The sequence below is a fragment of the Callospermophilus lateralis genome, chromosome 7 (assembly GCF_048772815.1).
Source record: "Callospermophilus lateralis isolate mCalLat2 chromosome 7, mCalLat2.hap1, whole genome shotgun sequence".
Lineage (NCBI taxonomy): Eukaryota > Metazoa > Chordata > Mammalia > Rodentia > Sciuridae > Callospermophilus > Callospermophilus lateralis.
In genome coordinates this window covers 7,937,408-7,954,854 of record NC_135311.1, presented here as the reverse complement: position 1 = coordinate 7,954,854, position 17,447 = coordinate 7,937,408, and the positions used below count along the sequence as shown (strand labels likewise).

Sequence of the window (17,447 nt, the reverse complement as noted above, 5' to 3'; positions counted from 1 at the left end):
GGGGAAGTGGCGAGTCTCATGCAGCTGCTTCCTTTCCCTGTTGTTCCCTGGGTACTATGTGATCAGAAGCTGGCATGGGTCCTCGGGGAAGGACAGAGAGAATGTGAAGTCCCTGGAGTCGGACAGCTCAGGTCCAAAGCACTAGCTCTGCCATTTAATGTCTGCATGACCTCAGACAAAATGCCAATCATCTCTGAACTCTGTTCTGTAATCTGTGAGGACATTTCGTACTGCCTGGCGCCAGTCAACTACCAATAAAGTTCCCGTTCTTCACCCACCTTCTGCTCCTAAGGAAGGATAATGAGCCTTCTTCCCAAGAGCCTTAGACTCGGGAAGACAAGGGCAGATGATTTTGCAGCCAGCCACTCACTCCAGATAGCAGTGGTGAGAACAGCTAGGAGTAGAGCAAGACAAGCTGGGAAGACCTCGGAGAGCAAGGGGCTTTGGCCAAGTAAATAAGGTGGTGGGGAGGGCAGCCCAGGGACGGCTGTGGGACGAGGCTAGCTGCAGGGGGCTGAGGCCAGGTCTGTGAGGTCAAGGCGAGACAGCCAGCTGCCATAAAGAGGAGGCTGAACTGGGGCATGTGGCAGGAAGACAAGTGAGGTCTGTCACCCACAGGGCCTCCTGCCCCCTCCATGCCCACTCCGTCTCCTGCTCCTGCCTCTCCTGGGTTTCTGGGAACTGACCTTCCTTCTTCCTCTTGGTGAAGTGGTGGAAAGTCCTCTGCAGCCTCCTGGGACGGGTTGTGGGTGATCTTGTGTTCACTTTGTTCTTCCCCTTTCTTGTTTTCTGCCACCCCCACTTCTTCCCTCTCCTCCTGCTCTCCCTTCCCTGTTCTTGTATTTTGGTCTTTCTTGTCTCTGTGGTGGTGGTGGTGGTGGCGGTGCAGCTGAGGTGGCAGGCAGCAAGGTTGTCCCTGCACTACCAGAGAGTGGCCAGTCCAAGCCTGAGCCACCCGAAGTGGAAGGCGCATCACAGGCTACGGGTAATCAATCACCTTCTCCTTGAGCCACAGCCAGGCCAGGCTGGAGCAGGGGACTGTGGGCAGAGCTGGACCTTGGGTATCAGACCCCACCCAACACACGCTGCCCTACACACTCACTCGACTGTCTGGAATGGGCGGGTAGCAGCATGTGGGCTCCGAAACAAGGAATAGATCCCACACCATCAAGTCCAGTCTCCGGCTCTCAGAAACCACTCGCCCAGAGCTGTCCAGCCCCCTTTCAGACCATGGGCTTGGCACCTAGACTTTTGAGATACGAGGCAGGAAGTTTGAGTGCCCAGGGCCCTGGCACTCCAAGCAGCCCCACCCAGCCCCCGTATGCCACTGTGGGAACAGGCTACTCAGCCTCCCAGGTTCTTCAGTGCTTACCCATCCTGCTGCCTTCAGGGACCCTCTGCCATCTTCCTCTGGCTGCCTCTGACCTCGGATGGGCCGAGGTGCCCACGTGGTGAGGTACGGGACAGGGGCAGTGTTGAAATTCATCCACAGAGCTTAAGCTGAGACAGGGTGAAAAAGATCCCTGCCTGCTCCCCTTCAAAAGAATCTAATACCAGCCCAACATCTTCCCCTTCCCTTCAAGAGGGGATGGGAACTCTTCGCGTTTTCCAAAAGAAATTGTGGCTTTGCCCCTCTCCCTTTAATTCACCACTGAGCTCCTTCTTCTGGCATGTGGCCAGCCTGAGCAAAATCACCATCTAGAAAGAGGGGTTTTACAGGCAGTGTGGGGGCCACATTCTGCCTATCGGCATGGGAAGCGGAGCGGGAGGGTGGCTTAGATGTGTCTGTGTGCCTCCTAATCTCTTTCTCTTGCTGCGGGAACAGGGAACTGTTTTTATGTCAGCATGCCAGCAGGACCCCTGGACTCCAGCACTGACTCTTCCGGGGCGCCCACAAGCCCCTCCCGGCCTGATCGCCACCCCGGCCTGCAGACACAGCCTCAGCCCCAGCTGCAGGGAAGCAGTGGAGACCAAAGACGCTCTAGCCGCTCTCCCCCTAGCCTGGCCTTCAGGGACGTGGGCAGGATCTTCCGCACCATTGAGCAGCTCACCCACAAGCTCAACAGGCTCAAGGTGAGGGACGCATTCCCTAGGAATGAGGTCTGTCTTCCTGGCCTCAGTCCATCCAGCCACATCCTTAAATCACAGTCCCATCCCCAGGGCCCAGCCTGGATTAGGGAGTGTGACACCTTCTTTCCCCAGCAGCCGTATGAGTAGAAGGACTCTAGCAGATCTTGCCCCTGAAACTCTTCCAGGACATGGAACTGGCCCACAGAGAGCTACTGAAGTCCCTTGGAGGAGAGTCATCTGGTGGCACCACACCTGTGGGCAGTTTCCACACAGAGGCAGCCAGGTGGACAGACAGCTCCCTCTCACCTCCAGCCAAGGAAGCCCTGGCCCCCGACTCCCAGAACAGCCATGAACCAGGGTCCTGCCCTGAGGACGGTAAGTAAAGCCAGTTCCTGCCTCGGACCTACCGTGAGGGAGGGGCCCAGCAGCTCAGGAGGAAATGGCCAGGGAGTGGGAGAGGTGTTTGCAGGGGTCCTGTTCCCCCTTGAGTGTAACCCACTCGTCCCCTCGTTTTCAGAAAGGGCTTTTTTTAGAGAGGCCCACAGAAGTTCCCCTAAAGGTGGGAACCAGAACTGAAGCCTTGTGCTCTCATCAGGTGGTTCAGAACCGAGCAGGTGGGCCAGAGATGTGTCCCAACTCAAGAAAGCCAAGCCCCGATGGCCTGACCTAGAGGCTTTGGGCGTGGCAAAGTGGGGCTCGGTAGATACCCCTATGCAGGCCAGACAAGAAGCCAAGACTGTGGAGAAGAGAGCTTTGTCATGGTGGAGGGCCCAGAACGGTGAACCTGAAGAAGCAGGTGGGCAAAGCACAGAGATGGGCACCTCAGGCCTGGCCAGCTCCTCACCTTCACCATCCCCTACAGGCTTTGACGCCCCGCTGAACGATAGCACCACAGACACGTCACCTGGACTGTAGCCCTCCAGCCTACTGTGGAAAAGGCCATCAAGGAACCGGATCAGCCGAGGCCTGGGGGGCTGCATGTTGCTTGGTCTGCTCAAAACGGAGTCAAGTTCCAGTGTCTTTTCCCTCCCTTTAGCCCACCCCTCCGAGGCCTTTGTCTCCTGAGCATGCTGACCGCTTCTGAAAGACCCCCGCTCAGAGTATGGGCGAGAGGAGGGGAGGAGGCTGCTGTATGAATGCACTTTCTCCCTCCCCTCTCCACAGGCCCCCCCAGTGAGCAGGGCGCCTACCCCTCCTCTTTGTCACTTTGGTTTCTTATAAATATGTATGTATTGTATGTGCATCTTTGCTATTGTAAATAACTTGACCTTGATGTTTCTGTCCCTGGAGGGCTGGAGGTGGTTATAGAGGGAAGAGGGGCTTCACTGGCATCTCTGGTCAGCAACCAGGGTCAGGGCTGAAAGCAGAGCTGAACCAGACCACACGCCACTGTCCCCCAAGGACAAGAAGGTCTCCCGGCTCTCCAGTCCCACTTAGCTCCAGAGCCCCACCTCCAGCCTGGTGCTGAGCTCCCCCTGCTTCCTACAGCTCATCCCCAGCCTCCCTCTGTAGAAAACCTTGTAGCAGGTACAGAGCTGAAAACGGACCCTGGGAGAAAGACCGGGGATTTGAATACTGGAGACCCTGAATTAATCCAGGACCATCCCAGGGGCCACTGCAGCACTGGCCCATGTCCTCACTCCACATCCCACTGGATAGAATATACACACTGTGCTAGGTGTATATATACATATATATATATATATATATAAATATATATATAATATATAAAATATAGATATGGAAATGACTGTTTTGCTGTTAAGATAATGTATACTCTTATTTTCTTCCTTTCATGGTTAAGATTTTTTTTTTTTTTTTTAAGAAAAGTTAAATATTCTTCAATTGTGGTGTGTGTGATTCTTCAAACTACTATCCTAAAAGGCTCCCTTGAAGCTGGCCAGGAATGCAGGGAGGGAACTGAGGCAGCCCCCCTCGCACTGAAACCTCCACATCCAGGCCTTACCATGTTTTCTCCCGGAGCTGCAGATGCCTGCTCCCTGAACAGAGGCTGGGCAAAGTAAGTTATAGTTCCTGCACACACAAAAACGCAAAAACCTGGGGCTGGGTTATGGCTCAGTGCTACCGCACTCAGCTGGCACGTGTGGGGCCCTGGGTTCCATCCTCAGCATCACATAAACAGTAAATACAGGTACTGTGTCCATCTACAATTGGGAAAAAAAAAAAAAAAAAAAAGGTGCAAAAACATGCTAAACTCAGCTGGGCACTGTGGCGTGCGCCTGTGATCCCAGCAACTCCTGAGACTGAAGCAGGAGGATCACAAGTTCAAGACCAGCCCAGGCAACTCATACCCTGTCTCAGTGGTAGAGCACCCCTGCTTTCATCTCCCAGTACCAAAAACAATCACAGCTCAGTTTACACATACAAAGGTGCAGGGGACCCCAGGGACCCAGTGAGCCACCCTCATTCAACAGCAGGAATATAAAACAAAGTGGCAGCTCATCTCAGGCCTGGCCAGCTCCCCCCACCTCCCATCGACAGCCACCAGGACTGACCATCACAATAAAGTATGGAGATAAAGATAAGGGCTAAAAGAGGTCCTCGAACTTCAGAGGCCTTGGGCAGGGGTAAAGAGAATCTGGCCTGGTCGATCAGCATCGCATATGGTAAGGTGCTCTGTGTGGGAGCTCAAAGAAATGGCAGGTTATTCCTGGAGACAGGCAGTGGGGGCCAACAGAGCAAGAGGAATGCAGGCGCTCGCAGGGTCCTGTGAAAGCCAAGGCCACACACCAGGTGGGACGGCAGTTTAGGGTGAATAGAGGCAAAGTAGTGAGGGATGTGGAGCAGGTACAGGCTGCTCAGATGAGGCAGGCATGTGACCTCTGTACCTTCTCGGGAGGCTCCCCAGAAGCCAGTCCTGTGCTCTGGGCACATTTATTCTCAGTGGAGGTGGCACTCCAGGACAATGTTGGCCCGTGCCAGGACCCTCACAGCTGCCTAGTGTCTCTGGTTTCAGTTGCTGACTACCGTGTTTAATGCCCAACCTTCACTGTGTAGGTGTTGATATACTTAGCAATCTCTCCCAGGTGGCTTGTCCAAGACTTCGCACTTTCTTAAACTGGGCCCCGGCCTCTTCCAAACCAAACACAGGGCTGGTCAGGTCAGAAAAGCAGGAGGGAGTATGCTAGGGACCTGGCCTGTTCAGTTCCTCCCCGCCTGTCTGCTCCTCCCTCTCCCACGGATGACGTCAGTCACCAAGCCTAAGTCTTTGCTTCCGACACCAGAGGCTGAATGCAGCTCCTAGGAAAGCACATCTCTTCTGGGAACACTGGAGAGAGCGGGCTGCCTGGGCAAAACCTAGCCCCCAGGAGCCAGAGGAGTGACTCCCTGGCTGCCTGATGTCAGAGGGACTGAGATATCCCCAGCAGAACTGCAGACTCATTCAAACCATCACTGTTCTGCCATCTCTGGCCTTGTAACATGAAAAGACTCTCTGAGTTCAAGTATTCTGAGTATTTCTGGAACAAAGTTTACAATGTCAAAGAAAAGTACAGCAACAGACTTTGTTATTGGTCCCAGGTCTCCCCTGGAGAAGTCAGTCCACACAGGGCCAGGAGGTGCTTCTGTGGCCAAGGCTCGGGGAAGACTGCGGAGCAGGGCTAGGTAGGGAAAGCCACGACCTCCTCCTCCCTGATCTTGGTCTTGATGGGGTCTCTTGGCAGCATCAGCTCCTGGATCGTAGTGTACGTGGGACACTGTGGGTCAAAGCAGTTTTTCTAGGAGAGGAAAAGAAAGAGTGACAGCTGACAAGAATGAAAATTAGTCTCCTGGGACTAGTTAATTCTCAGAATTGGGGGTGTCGCCCAGTTGGTAAAGGATCCCTGGGTTCAATCCCCTGTACCAAAGCGCAGCAGGGAGGGTCAGAAGTTATGTTGTGATTTAAAAAAAAAAAAAAATTGGGGACTGCAGACCTTCCTTGGATCAGGAATCAGGAGGCAGATAATGGCACGAGACAGGGACAGGGACTTACCGCCAGAGACAGCCACAGCAGCCCCACTGGGCCCTTGGACATGCTCTTGGACTTGAACTGCACCTGGTACTGCACTGTGGCCAGGAAGGCCTCCAGCCCCACCTCTGTGATGCGGTTTCCTGGGGGAAAGTACAGACTGTGCCTCTTACACCACCCGCCTCCACAGCCCGGCTCCTCCACTGTTCATCCTCAGACTCACCCTAAGACCACCTTTCCCTGAGCCCAGCCCCCCTTATTCCTTGTCTGAATTCCCTCCACCCTTTGCACCCCCTTCCCTCCATCTGCCTCTCAATAGCCTCAGCCTCCTCCCTGACTCAGCACTTCCTCTCCCTCCCTGGCCCATGCGAGATTCCATGCCCAACTGTGAGAGAACCAGGTGCACCCCCAGGGAGCCAGCACGGGTACCCAGGCAGCCAACCCCACGGCATGGGGCAGGGGAGGTCGGCAAACATACGGAGGAGGTTGAGGTGCAAAAGGACTTTGTTCCCAGGCATGAAAACCTTCCCATCGCGGTGCTCAACGGGCTCCAGGAGAGGGTTGATCATCTCAGTAGTTTCAGCAACCAACTGCTAAAGTAGATACTAATTGCAGCAGAGGAGAGGGGAGCTGTTCAACAGGCCATTCATTCATTCATTCAACATATATGTTTTGAGGGCTGGGGATATAGCTCAGTTGGTAGAGTGCTTGCTTCACATGCACAAGGCCCTGGGTTCAATCCCCAGCACCACAAAAAAGTCCAGGCTCTGTCCTTGGTGCTGGGGACACAAAGATAAATATACCCTCCAGAAGCTCTGCAGTGTTGGGAGCCAGAGAGTGAAATTGGAATGCAGTAGAGCAGAGCACCTAACACAGGTAAGCTTGGAGTGCCATGGGAGCCAAGAGGTGGGGCATTTAGACCAGTCTCGGAGGCCAGGAACAGCCTCCTACAAGAGGTGGCTGGAGAGCTGACGCATGAAGGTATATAACACCTGGTGAGGAACAGGGCCAGCCCAAGTCTCCGCAGAAACCAAAGTCGCACTACCTCTTCTGTAAGAGCTTGTCTTGGTGCCAGGGAAGAATCCTAAAGGTGACCGGGTCCTTCCCTGCCTAGACAGTATAGAGTGGTGTTGAGGGAGTCTGAGGAGGAGACCCTCAGGCAGCTGACAGAAGAACTGGGAGGTGCTAAGTCGGCAGCCCATGATGATCGTGAAGCAGGGAGCAGGCTGATCCAAGTTGAGAGGGAAGACCCAGGGGCAAAGGAGAGAGGGTCTGGAGGAGGAGCCCTGCGGAGGTGGGGCGGGGCCTGGAAAGTGCCCTGGGAGCTGCTGAGAGGGCCAGAGAGAATACATTTTGCTCCTTACGCAAGCGTGCAAGCTAATGGTGGGGGTGGTGATGGTGAGCGGGTGGCCTTTAGGGAGGCAGCCTCCGTCGGGAGGACAGATCCAAGATGTGGACTACTATCAGACAAGGAAAGGTAGAGGGGGGGTGCCCAAGTTGGGAGGGGAGAGGGAAGCGCTGAGCCCATTATTCCCAGAGAGCAGGCCCATGGTGGAAAGGGGAAGAAGAGGACCTCGTCTGAAGAGAAAGTGACTGTTGCCACAGTCTGAAAACCCCGTTCTGGGAGGAGCTGGGGGTGGAAGCCCCGGGAAAGCCCAACCCCACCTCTCCTGCAGCTCACCTCGGACTCCAGAAGAATGCTGCGCTTCTCCTTGCTCCCCAGCTTGGTCCCTTTCCCCTTGCTTTGCTTCTGCTCAGGGATGGTGACCTCTGGGCCAGAGAAGGAGCGAGGCTGCACAAAGCAGATCCCTGATACCAACCGCTCCCCAGAGGGTGGACCAAGTGAGGCCCACTATCAGAACTTTGGGTGCAATCAAGACAGCCGGAAGGGGCCCCTTAGGTGGGTAGAGTCCTTTGCTGAGGACAGGTCCTCAAAGGTCCAGCCCCAAAGAAATGAGCTGTCATGATGTCTGGGCCATGGAGCCCCCCACATCACCCTGCTGTGAGAAGGAAAAAGAGAGAGGGAGAGAGGCAAGACCAAGTCCTGGCAGACACATCTAGGCCAAGAAGTGCCCCCCCCATCCAGCCCAGTGCGCCCTCCCCGCAGGGAAGGGGCCCGAGAGCGCCTCACACTTACTCCCCTTGCCTGACTTGGCAGCGTCTTCTTTCTTGGGGGCTCCTTGTGTGGGCGACTGTCCAGACCCTGACTTCTCCTCCTTCTTGACCACTTCCTGTAGAGGAGGAGAGGAGAACAGAAAGTCCCATCTCCCAGGGAGACGGACAGCAGGTGTGCTGCAACTTGAAAGGCCCCCCGGGCCTCCTCCCTTCCGCCCCTCTGAACAGCACCCACATCCTGCCCTGTCCCCCCCCAACACCCAGGCCGCCTGTCCCCGACACACCTACCCCTGGCTTCTCCTTCTTCTTGCTCAGGCCCTTCGGGGCTTTCATTGCCTGCATCTTTTCTGACTTGTCCATCAATGCAACAGAGGTCATCCCCAGCGCCTGAGCCTTGTCACGGTCTGCTTTGAAGTCCCCATGTCGAGAGGAGGAGGGCTATGTTGACAAATGGAAAGGGGCAGAGGAAGCCACTGGAGCCCGCTGGCGACAGGGAATGGATGAGAAGCCCAAGCCTGGGTAGCCGTTGGGCAGACAGCACCCCACCCACCGCCCACCTCTCTTCCTAAATGCTGGAAACATTCCCCTGATGTTCTTCCCCTGGGTTGAGGAGTTTGGGGTGAGAAGAGAGAGGTATGGGTGGGGATGAGCTGAGAGTCAAGGTAAGGGATCCCACACTGAGGGAGAAACAGAGTCTAGCTTTTCTTGAGCTAAGTGCTAGGCCCCGTTCCAAATGCTTTACATGAATGAGCTCATTTAGTGCTCCCAATCCTAGGAGATAGGCACAATTATTCCCACTTACAGATGTGAAAGCAGGCACGGAGGGTAAGTAACATGTCCAAGGTCGCAGACTGGTATGTGGCTGAGCTAGATTCAGGTCCCAGACAGTCAATCTAGTATCCTTTCCCTCCACCCATACACTCTGCCCATAGAGAAGTTTGCATTTGGAGCCCTCAGGCAGGGGCCTGGCGAACACTAGTTAGACCTGTGCACCTACAGCTGAGCTTCGGAGAGAAGGACCGTCACAGTGCAGGGAGGGAGGACCGAGAGCCGAGGTCCTCCCAGCTGGGAAGCGGGCTCTCAGATCGCTCCGGGGCTGGGGGGCTCCTCACCGATCGCGACCGCTCCTGCGTCCCTTTCTCCAGCAGGAGGCGCCGGCGCTCCACTACCTCGGTGTGTGTCAGCTCGAAGGGACGCAGGACCTGGGACGCGGCCGGCACCGTCAGACGCTGGCCTCCGGGAAGATTTGGGTCGGCCTCCCCGGCCCCAACCCACCGAGAACCCCACCTCGGCCAGCTTCAGAGCGCCCTTGTCCTGGATGCGGTTGTGAGCCAGGGACAGCCAGAGCAGCGAGCGGTTCAGCCGGAGCCCCTGCGGAGGCCGAGCGCGGGTGAGCCGTGGCACCACCCCGCGCCGAGCAGCCCCCGCGCCGCAGCCCACGCACGTCTGCCAGGAAGCCCGCGCCCTGGTCCCCGATGTGGTTGAAGCCCAGGTTGAGCGAGACCAGGGTCCGGTTGCAGCTGTGCAGCGTGGACAGCGCCTGGCCCAGCAGCTGCGCCCCGTGGTCGTCGATGTTGTTGTTCCGCAGAGACAGGTGGACGATCCTGCAGCAGAGAGGTCGCTGCAAACACGGGTGCCAAGGGCGCTCTTGGGAATCAAGACCAAGGAGCAGGGACTGGGGACTCCTGGGGGAGGTGCTGGAAGGACATGGAAAGGTGGGGCTAAGATGGCTTGGAATGAGGGACAGAAAGTTGGGGGCGCGGATGGGGCAAGGAACCTCACGGGCTGTCCGGCGCCATGAGCTTGTGATATGACTGCTTCGGCAGCGGATTCCCCTCCAGAGACACTTTCCTAAGGTGGGAGAGATCCAAGAACCAGTAGGTGCCAGTGCCATCGAGGCCAGGCAAGAAGGGGGGTGGACAGGAAGTTGGGGTCTCTGGAGAGCAATCGGGAAACAGAGCCAAAGGATACGCCCCACCCCCGCCCCCATCAATTTAGAAAATATATGGGATACTTCCTCGGACTAAAAACCCAGGAATGTGGCCATGTGAAAAGGTCACTCCCCAAAGTTGACCTGTGGTAAGGTATTCTCTAAGGTGGCCTTCAAAAATCCTCCGTTCCTGGTAGTGAGGCCCTGTGTAATGCTCTCCCCTTTAGTATGACTAGACCCAGTGAATCCCTTAAAATGCACAGAATATGACAGAAGCGATGGTATGTCACTTCTGAGTTCAGGTGACAACAATTGTGGCTTCCATCTTGGTCCTCTCTGGCACTGTCACCAACTGCTCTCTCTTGAGGACACTCAGACAGCCTCTGGAGAGGCCCAATGAAATCAGTCACACCAACGAGCTTGAAAGCAGATTCTCTGCCTAGCTCACCTTGAAATGACCACAACCAGTCAACAGCTCCACTGCCACCTCAAGACTGACCCTGAGCCAGAAGCACCCAGGAATCTACACCAAGATGATCTCACGGACATTATCATTTTAAGCCACTAAATTTGGGGGTTACTTTGTTACATGTAGTAATAAATTACTGCATAACCCCTACTCAGGGTAATAGCTTTTCAGGAAACAGAGGTCTTTTTACTAAGTCACAACAAAAAATTGAATCAATGTCTAGAAATTTCTCTATTTAAGCATTTTCCAGGATCTTTTTATCGCATCTTCCAGGATCTGTAATATTTTCCCCCTTAGTACTGGGGATTGAACCCAGGGATGCTCTACCACTGAACTACATCCCCAGCCCTTTAAAAAAAAATTTTTTTTTGAGACAGGGTCCCCCTAAGTTGCCCAGGTTGGCCTTGAACTTGTGAATCTCTGCCTCGGCCTCTTGATCCCCTGGGATTGTAGACATGCATCACCATGCCTGGCTGTGATCTGTAATTTTTGCTAAGTCTTGTAGGCTCCCTTGTCTTTTCTCATAAACTAATTCATTTTTTAATATTTATTTTTTAGTTGTAGTTGGACCAATACCTTTATTTCACTTATTTACTTTTAATGGTGCTGAGGATCAAATCCGGGGTCTCGCATGTGTGAGGCAAGCGCCTACCTCTGAGTCACAATCCAACCCCAAAATTGAATTCATTTTTAATTATTTTTGTGCTGGCATGAATTATCCTTGCATAATAAATTCCTATGGTTCTTTCTTTGCCAGCTAAAGTGTTTCTAGTTCCCATGATGGAATGAAATGTATGTTTCTTTTCTTTTCTTTTTTGTACCTAGAATTGAACTCAGGGATGCTTAAGCACTGAGCCACATCCCAGCCCAGCTGAAATGTGTGTTCACGATGTGCTACACAAAGACTGCTGGGAGCCCCACTGAAGAAGACAGAGTCCAGAGACTGGGGTTGTGGCTCAGTGGTAGAGCACTTGCCTAGCAAGTGTGAGGCACTGGGTTCGATCCTCTGCACCACATAAAAACAAATAAATAAAAGGCACTGTGTCCATCGACAACTAAATATGGGTATGTATAAAATTTTTAAATAAAAAAAAAGAAGACATAGTCCCCGTCCTCAACAGGAATGTCCATCCCATCCCCAAGAGGAAGCTCTGTGTGTATGTAGTACTGAAGGGAATGTTCTTTGAAGCAAGAAAAGTCAAGCAAGGGTGCTGTGGAAGCCTTCTGAAGGGGCCAGCAGCAGAGTGAGAGCTCTCCTTTGCACAACAAACCACACCTGGAGTCATACTAGCTCACCACACCCTCACCCCTTGCCACCCCATCCTCACTCCTGCGCCTTCCTGTGCAGGAATGTCCCTTCCTAAAGCCTGGCCTGGCTTGCACCTAGTCCTCCAGGGCTCAGCTCAGTGTCACCCTGGAAGGCAGCCTTCCACCTCTTCCTGCCCCTCACTCATAGGTGGGTGGGCTTCTTCCTGCCATCCCCAACCCCTCCTCCCCCTTTACAGTCCCTACACTGCCCTGCAGTATTTATTCCTGAAGCCTAATCGTGGGCTAGGGAACAAGAGAGATGGCCTGGAAGGGTAGAGGGTAGCAGGACTGGCAGAAACGGGAGTGAGACCCAAAGTTTGGGCTGTTTGGATACTGGTGTAGGCTGAAACAAGACTTCTTGTCCGTAGGGAGTTTCCTGATCCAGCACACACTGACAGAGCCCTGCTTTCCCTGGGATGTCACCCAGGCATATGAGGGCTGGAACTTGCGACTTCTGCACCCAAACTCCCCATCCTGGCCCACCCAGCCAGACTCCCCAGGCGTGGCGGCCTCTCCCCAGTGCTGACCTGAGCGTGGATGAACAGAGAGGCAGGAGGGCGATGAAGGTGGTCAGGGTATTATCGGTCAGCCCCACCTTCCAAAAGCTGAATGGGCAGGGAGAACAGAAACGGCTGGAGGTCACTGCTGAAACCCCTACTCACAGTCCTTCCAACCACGCCCTTCCTTGCAGTCGTCCCCTCCCAGTTTCCTACAGTCCCCGGGGACTTCAGCAGCCCTCTGCTCTCTCTTCCAAGCCACCAGGAGCCCCAGTCTCCATAGCCCTCCCCGCCCCTCTCCGTCCCCTGTACGCTCACTTGATGGCCTGCAGCTGGCTGAGCGAGGGCAGACATTTGGAGAAGATACCCAGAATCCGGTCCTCAACCTTCCAACCTGCGAAAGGAGAAGAGGAAGGTGCCGCGGGGCGGGGCGCGCAGGGACGGTGCGCGCAGGGACGGGGCGCGCAGGGACGGGGCGCGCAGGGACCGGGCTCACCGCGGATGTAGATTTCCTTCACCGCCTTGCTGTCGTCCACCTCCAGCTCCACCTGGATCGTGGGCCGGAAGAACACGTATTTGCTTTCCAGGCTGTTGAGGCTGCAGGACGCCGACAGTCGTTGGTCGTCTAGAAGACAGGGTGAGGAGGGAGGGGACAGCACCCATGCACCGAGGCCGGGAGACCCTCCACGGACCGGCGGGGGCGAAGAGCACCGCTGACCCGGGCACAGTTTCTCTGGCCAGGCCAAGGCTCTGCCGGGACTTGGAAGACGGACGACACCCCGCCAGCTCCCCGCCGAGGCCGAGCTACCTGCCGTGGGCGTGCACAGACACCCACGCCACCTGCGCCCGCACCTTTCCGCCCCGGTGCGATGGGAGGCTCGGGATGGACGGTAGCCCTGGCAGGCACCCCTGGGCGCCACGGCCACTCACCTGAGGTGGGTTTTTCTGACATGGAGGCCGAGGCGGTGAAGGTCGGGTGGGGGCGGGGCCGGGTGACAACTTTGGGGAAGTCTGTGTAGCCCAGTCTCGTGCAGAGCTCCGCGAAATCAGTCTCCAGGACCCCTGTGCACTGGTACTCCTCTGCGGAGGGGGAGAGCGCCCGCCCTCAGGCTGCAGCGCCCGCGCACCGCCAGAGGGCAGCAGAGAGCCTCGACCCCTCCAGGGACTGCCCCCAGGCCCCGGTTCCCACGCCCTCGGGCCTCCGGGTGGCGCTGCTCTGAGACCGCGGTTTTGGTTTGTTTTTTGTATTGAACTGGACCCAGGATCACTTAACCCCTGAGCCACACCCCCAGCCCTGTTTACATGTTATTTAAAGACAGGGTCTCGCTAAGTTGCTTAGGGCCTCGCTAAGTTACGGTGGTGAACTTGCGATCCTCCTGCCTCAGCCTCCCGCGCCGCTGTGATTACAAGCGTGCGCCAACGCGCCAGGCCCCAGACACCTTTTATGTGCTGGTTCCTTCCACTCACCCCCTGGGCCAAGGAGCTTCCCTGGGAGAGCGGTGTGCTTCCTTCCACTGGGTGTCCACAGCCCAGGCTCCACCCTGTCTTCCTTCCCTGCAGGGACTGCTGGGGACACTCACATAAGTCCAAGCCTTATGTGAAATCCTGTCCCCTCCTGCCCGCTCCCTTATATGTACAAGGAGGTCTAGCAGCGCCGCATGCTTGTTTAACAAACACTGTATGGCATTCTTAGTGTGCAGTGCTGTTCTAAAGGCTTTAGAAATATTAACACATTCCTGGGTTACATTAATTCAGATATGTCCACCTTGTCTGTCCCGAGGGCTATGCAAACCTAAGGTGACTGAGTCCCCATGAGATCCCTGCTGTTTTCAGTTCTCCCAATGGATAATCCAGGAAGAAATTCTTGGAGATGGAAGAGATGTCCCTACCACGGTGCCACCAACCTGGAGTCCCACAGCAACACCATCCAGGCCAGTAGCAGCAGGTGCTGCTGGAGGGGGTGGGGGGACGCTGAAGGAAGCTGAAGCTGACCTAGAACTTGTCATCCTTCTGCCTCAGCCTGACTAGTGACTGGGATTAGAGGGGTAAGCCAGGAGCCCGCCCTACCTGGGATCCCATCTTTAGAGCTGTTTTTAAAAGTAAGCCCTGTTGTGAAGACCAATGCTGAGAACAGTTGAAAGCAAGTGGTGAAAGCAAGAGCTCACAGCAAGGGGACAAAGGGTGTGAAAGGTGCCCTGGAGGGACTCCTATAGCCGAGCAGTAGGTAGCCTGGGAGGGATGGTGCGATGCAGAGAAGTTTGAGGCTCCTGGGTTCAGTGGGGAAGGGGTGAGAGAGACACGTTGTCCCCAGGCACAGGCAATGTCAGCCCAGTACACCAAGTGCCAAGAGAAGGCATAGGGAGGTGGGGGTGACCCCATCAGACAGCCTCTCTTCATGCCCAGGCTGAATCCTGTGCGGAGAGTACCCCCTTGCTTCATTATACACCCTTTCTCAAGAACAGAGATCGTCAAACTTTAATCTTTTTACAAAGCACCAGGTAGACAGCCCGTTAAAACAGCTTCCTGGGTCCCATCCCCGGAGATTCTGATTACATGGGCTCTCCCATAGAATTTCAAGTGACAGGGCTGGGGATGTACCTCAATAGAAGACAGCTTGCTTGTCTAGCATGTGACAAAACCTTAGGTTTAATCCTTAGCACCCCCCCACCCCACCAAAGGAAAAAGATAAAACCAACCATGCGATGGTAGAAATGCGTTTTAGTCAATGGTACCCTACTAGAGGGTGATGATGGCTCCTCTCCTCCTCCCCTCCCACACCCCTTCTTCATGCTCCATAAGGACTTTGCCTTATAGCTTCTTGGAAAATAGAAGCTATTGGATAGGATTTTCTCTAAACCTATATACCTTCCTACATCAGCCATGGCACCCTACCCCATTTGAGCCCCACATCTGCCCTCACCAGAGCACAACAGGGTGAGACCGGCCGTGGTGACCTGCTTGTTTCTCTACCCAGGGTCCCCATGCCCTCATACCTCTGGGTCAGAGCTGTTCCGGATCCCGCACCAGCTCCTCCTTCTCCACATATGGCTGTGTCCTGAGTCCTCTCCTCCAGTTACACTCCCTCCTTCCTCTCTACTTCTCTCACTTCCCACGGCTTAACCATGCTGAGACATTAGCAGCTCCCAAAGATGCTTCTCCACCCTGAACTCTCTTCAGCACTGCAGACCCCCGTGTCCAGCTGCCTCGATGACTTCACCCCTTGGGGGCCCTCCTTGGCATGCCCCTTCCTTCCAGCTGTCCCTTCTCCAAGAGTGGCACCTCCACTCACCCAGCTCCCAGTCCAGAACCCTGAGAACGACTGTTGCTGTGTTCCTAACTCCCCACCCTACCAGTCCTTGGCCAGATTATTACTTCCACCCCGGAGAAGCCTAACCCATCCACTCCTCTCCACCATTACTGCCTCCCAACTACCCCCTGTTCCTGGACCGGGCTGTCTCCTAACCCATCTCCCCGAAGCTCTTCGCTGCCCCTTCTGCTCTATTCTCCATATAGCAGCCGTGTGTGTGTGTGTGTGTGTGTGTGTGTGTGTGTGTGTGTTTTTAATGTAACCAGGGGATCCTATCCTATCTCCTATCTTGTGTTCCTTTCTGGAATATGCTTCTTCTCCCCCTCTCATACCCCCTCCCCTAACCCCACAACTAGCTCTGACAAGGAGATGGCATCTGGCAAGGTTAGACCATCAAGGCCTTTCCCAAGTTGTTTTACCTCCATCCCAGGGACAGCAAGTCCCTCTCCTACAGTAAAGCTGTCAAATTGTATCAAGGAGCCTTCCAATAAATTCCCTTTTGTGCTTAATTAGTTCGGGTTGGAGTTCTATCACTTGCAGCAGAAAGAGGACCTGTGAGGAGGGATTCAGGCATCCCCAGGCTGCGCCCCAGGGTCTTGTATCATCTTCCCGCCCAAGAGGGTCCCAGAGGCACCAGCATGTGGGGGAGGGGTACTGGGGAGGGAACCCAGTGGTTCTCTACCACCGGACTGCATCCCCGCTCGTTGTTTTACCAACAACACAACTCTAAGTTGTTAGAGGCTGACCTTGAACTTGCAGCCCTCCAGCCCCAGCCCCCTCCTTCCCGAGTCGCTGTAATTGCAGGGGTGCGCCAAGCTCCTGGCTTTTGCCATGTTGTTCTTGTCAGCATCCCGAACTAGAGTGGGATCTTCAAGACCACGTTCCACTGACCACCTCCCGAGCCGAGACTCGGAGCCCAGCGAGGCCAAGCCAGCCACGAGTGGAACATTCAGAGCGCCAGCCCCGCCGCCAGCGTACCGGGGTTTTTGGGTTCCTCCTCGCCCACCGGCGGCAGCACGGCCGGCGGCTTCTCCTTGACCGAGCGCTCCCCCTTCTTGGTCGCCGAACCGGACGACTTCTGGGTCCCAGGACGAGGGGTCCTGGGTGAGCCTCCGGGCGCGCTCGGCTCGCTGGACATGCTGGCACCTCTGGGACCCTCGTCGGGGCGGGAAGAAGATACAAGACCCTGGGGCGCAGCCTGGGGATGCCTGAATCCGAGGTCTGTTCGGCGTCCGCCGGTCTGTTGAGGCCGAGCCTTCGCGTCCCTCTCCAGGACAACCGCGCGCGGCCGGCGAGCGGCGGGGGGCAGTGCCGAGCACAGTGCGGCCGGCAGAGGGCGCCGCAGGTCCGAGCCAGCGGAGGGAAAGTCGGGTGGGCGGGGCCCGCTGGGTCCGGAGGGGCGGGGCTAGAGCAGAAAGGGAACTGCGGGACCTGGGGGATGCGCAATGCCAGGCGCAGGTGAACCCTAGAGGACCCGGCGTGGAGGGATCGCTGCGAAGCGAGAGGGGCCAGGACAGACAGACCCGGGGATCCTACACCGAACCAGAGCGCCCGGGATAGGGCGGGCTCAAGGTACCCGGGAATTGAGCCCCGGGAACAGGGACTGGACGAGCACAATAGAGCTCACGGCAGTGGGAGGACCCTAAAGAAGGGAGAGTCCACGGTGGGAGCAGGTCCACATTCCTGGGTCCGCTTACCTATCCTATAAGGAGAGAACACCTGGCGGAAAGGGCCCAGAGGCCCCGCCCCGTGGGTGTGAGATTGGGTTTCTCTTGTCAACCCAT

The 17,447-nt window shown here is 55.7% G+C and overlaps 2 protein-coding genes across 12 annotated transcripts in view; one reads left to right on the top strand and one right to left on the bottom strand.

Moving 5' to 3' along the window:
- Arhgef11 (Rho guanine nucleotide exchange factor 11) overlaps positions 1-3,332 on the top strand; it is a 107,939-nt gene extending 104,607 nt beyond the window's left edge. For 8 of the 10 annotated variants that reach the window (XM_076862271.1, XM_076862275.1, XM_076862276.1 and 5 more), the window contains 4 exons: positions 890-985; positions 1,826-2,073; positions 2,256-2,445; positions 2,933-3,332. In XM_076862271.1, the coding sequence (XP_076718386.1) occupies positions 890-985; positions 1,826-2,073; positions 2,256-2,445; positions 2,933-2,985 (587 nt within the window). In that variant the 3' untranslated portion in view covers positions 2,986-3,332. Of the gene's footprint in view, positions 1-618; positions 842-889; positions 986-1,825; positions 2,074-2,255; positions 2,446-2,932 lie in introns of those variants that run through there. The other 2 variants (XM_076862273.1, XM_076862277.1) reach the window with 2 other exon arrangements.
- A 2,269-nt stretch (positions 3,333-5,601) lies between these two features.
- On the bottom strand, positions 5,602-16,801 carry Lrrc71 (leucine rich repeat containing 71). Of its 2 annotated transcripts, none has more exons than XM_076862014.1 (15): positions 16,642-16,801; positions 13,287-13,436; positions 12,853-12,981; positions 12,675-12,750; positions 12,387-12,464; positions 9,935-10,003; positions 9,597-9,756; positions 9,440-9,523; positions 9,265-9,354; positions 8,441-8,590; positions 8,175-8,268; positions 7,719-7,807; positions 6,516-6,630; positions 6,062-6,180; positions 5,602-5,807 (listed from the first exon to the last, which is right to left on the bottom strand). In XM_076862014.1, exons 1-15 carry the CDS (start codon positions 16,799-16,801, stop codon positions 5,691-5,693), a joined length of 1,680 nt encoding a protein of 559 aa, XP_076718129.1. In that variant the 3' UTR covers positions 5,602-5,690. The 2 variants fall into 2 exon arrangements, with proteins under 2 accessions (XP_076718129.1, XP_076718130.1); XM_076862015.1 differs by having other exon boundaries at positions 6,516-6,627.
- Between the last annotated feature and the right edge of the window lie 646 nt (positions 16,802-17,447).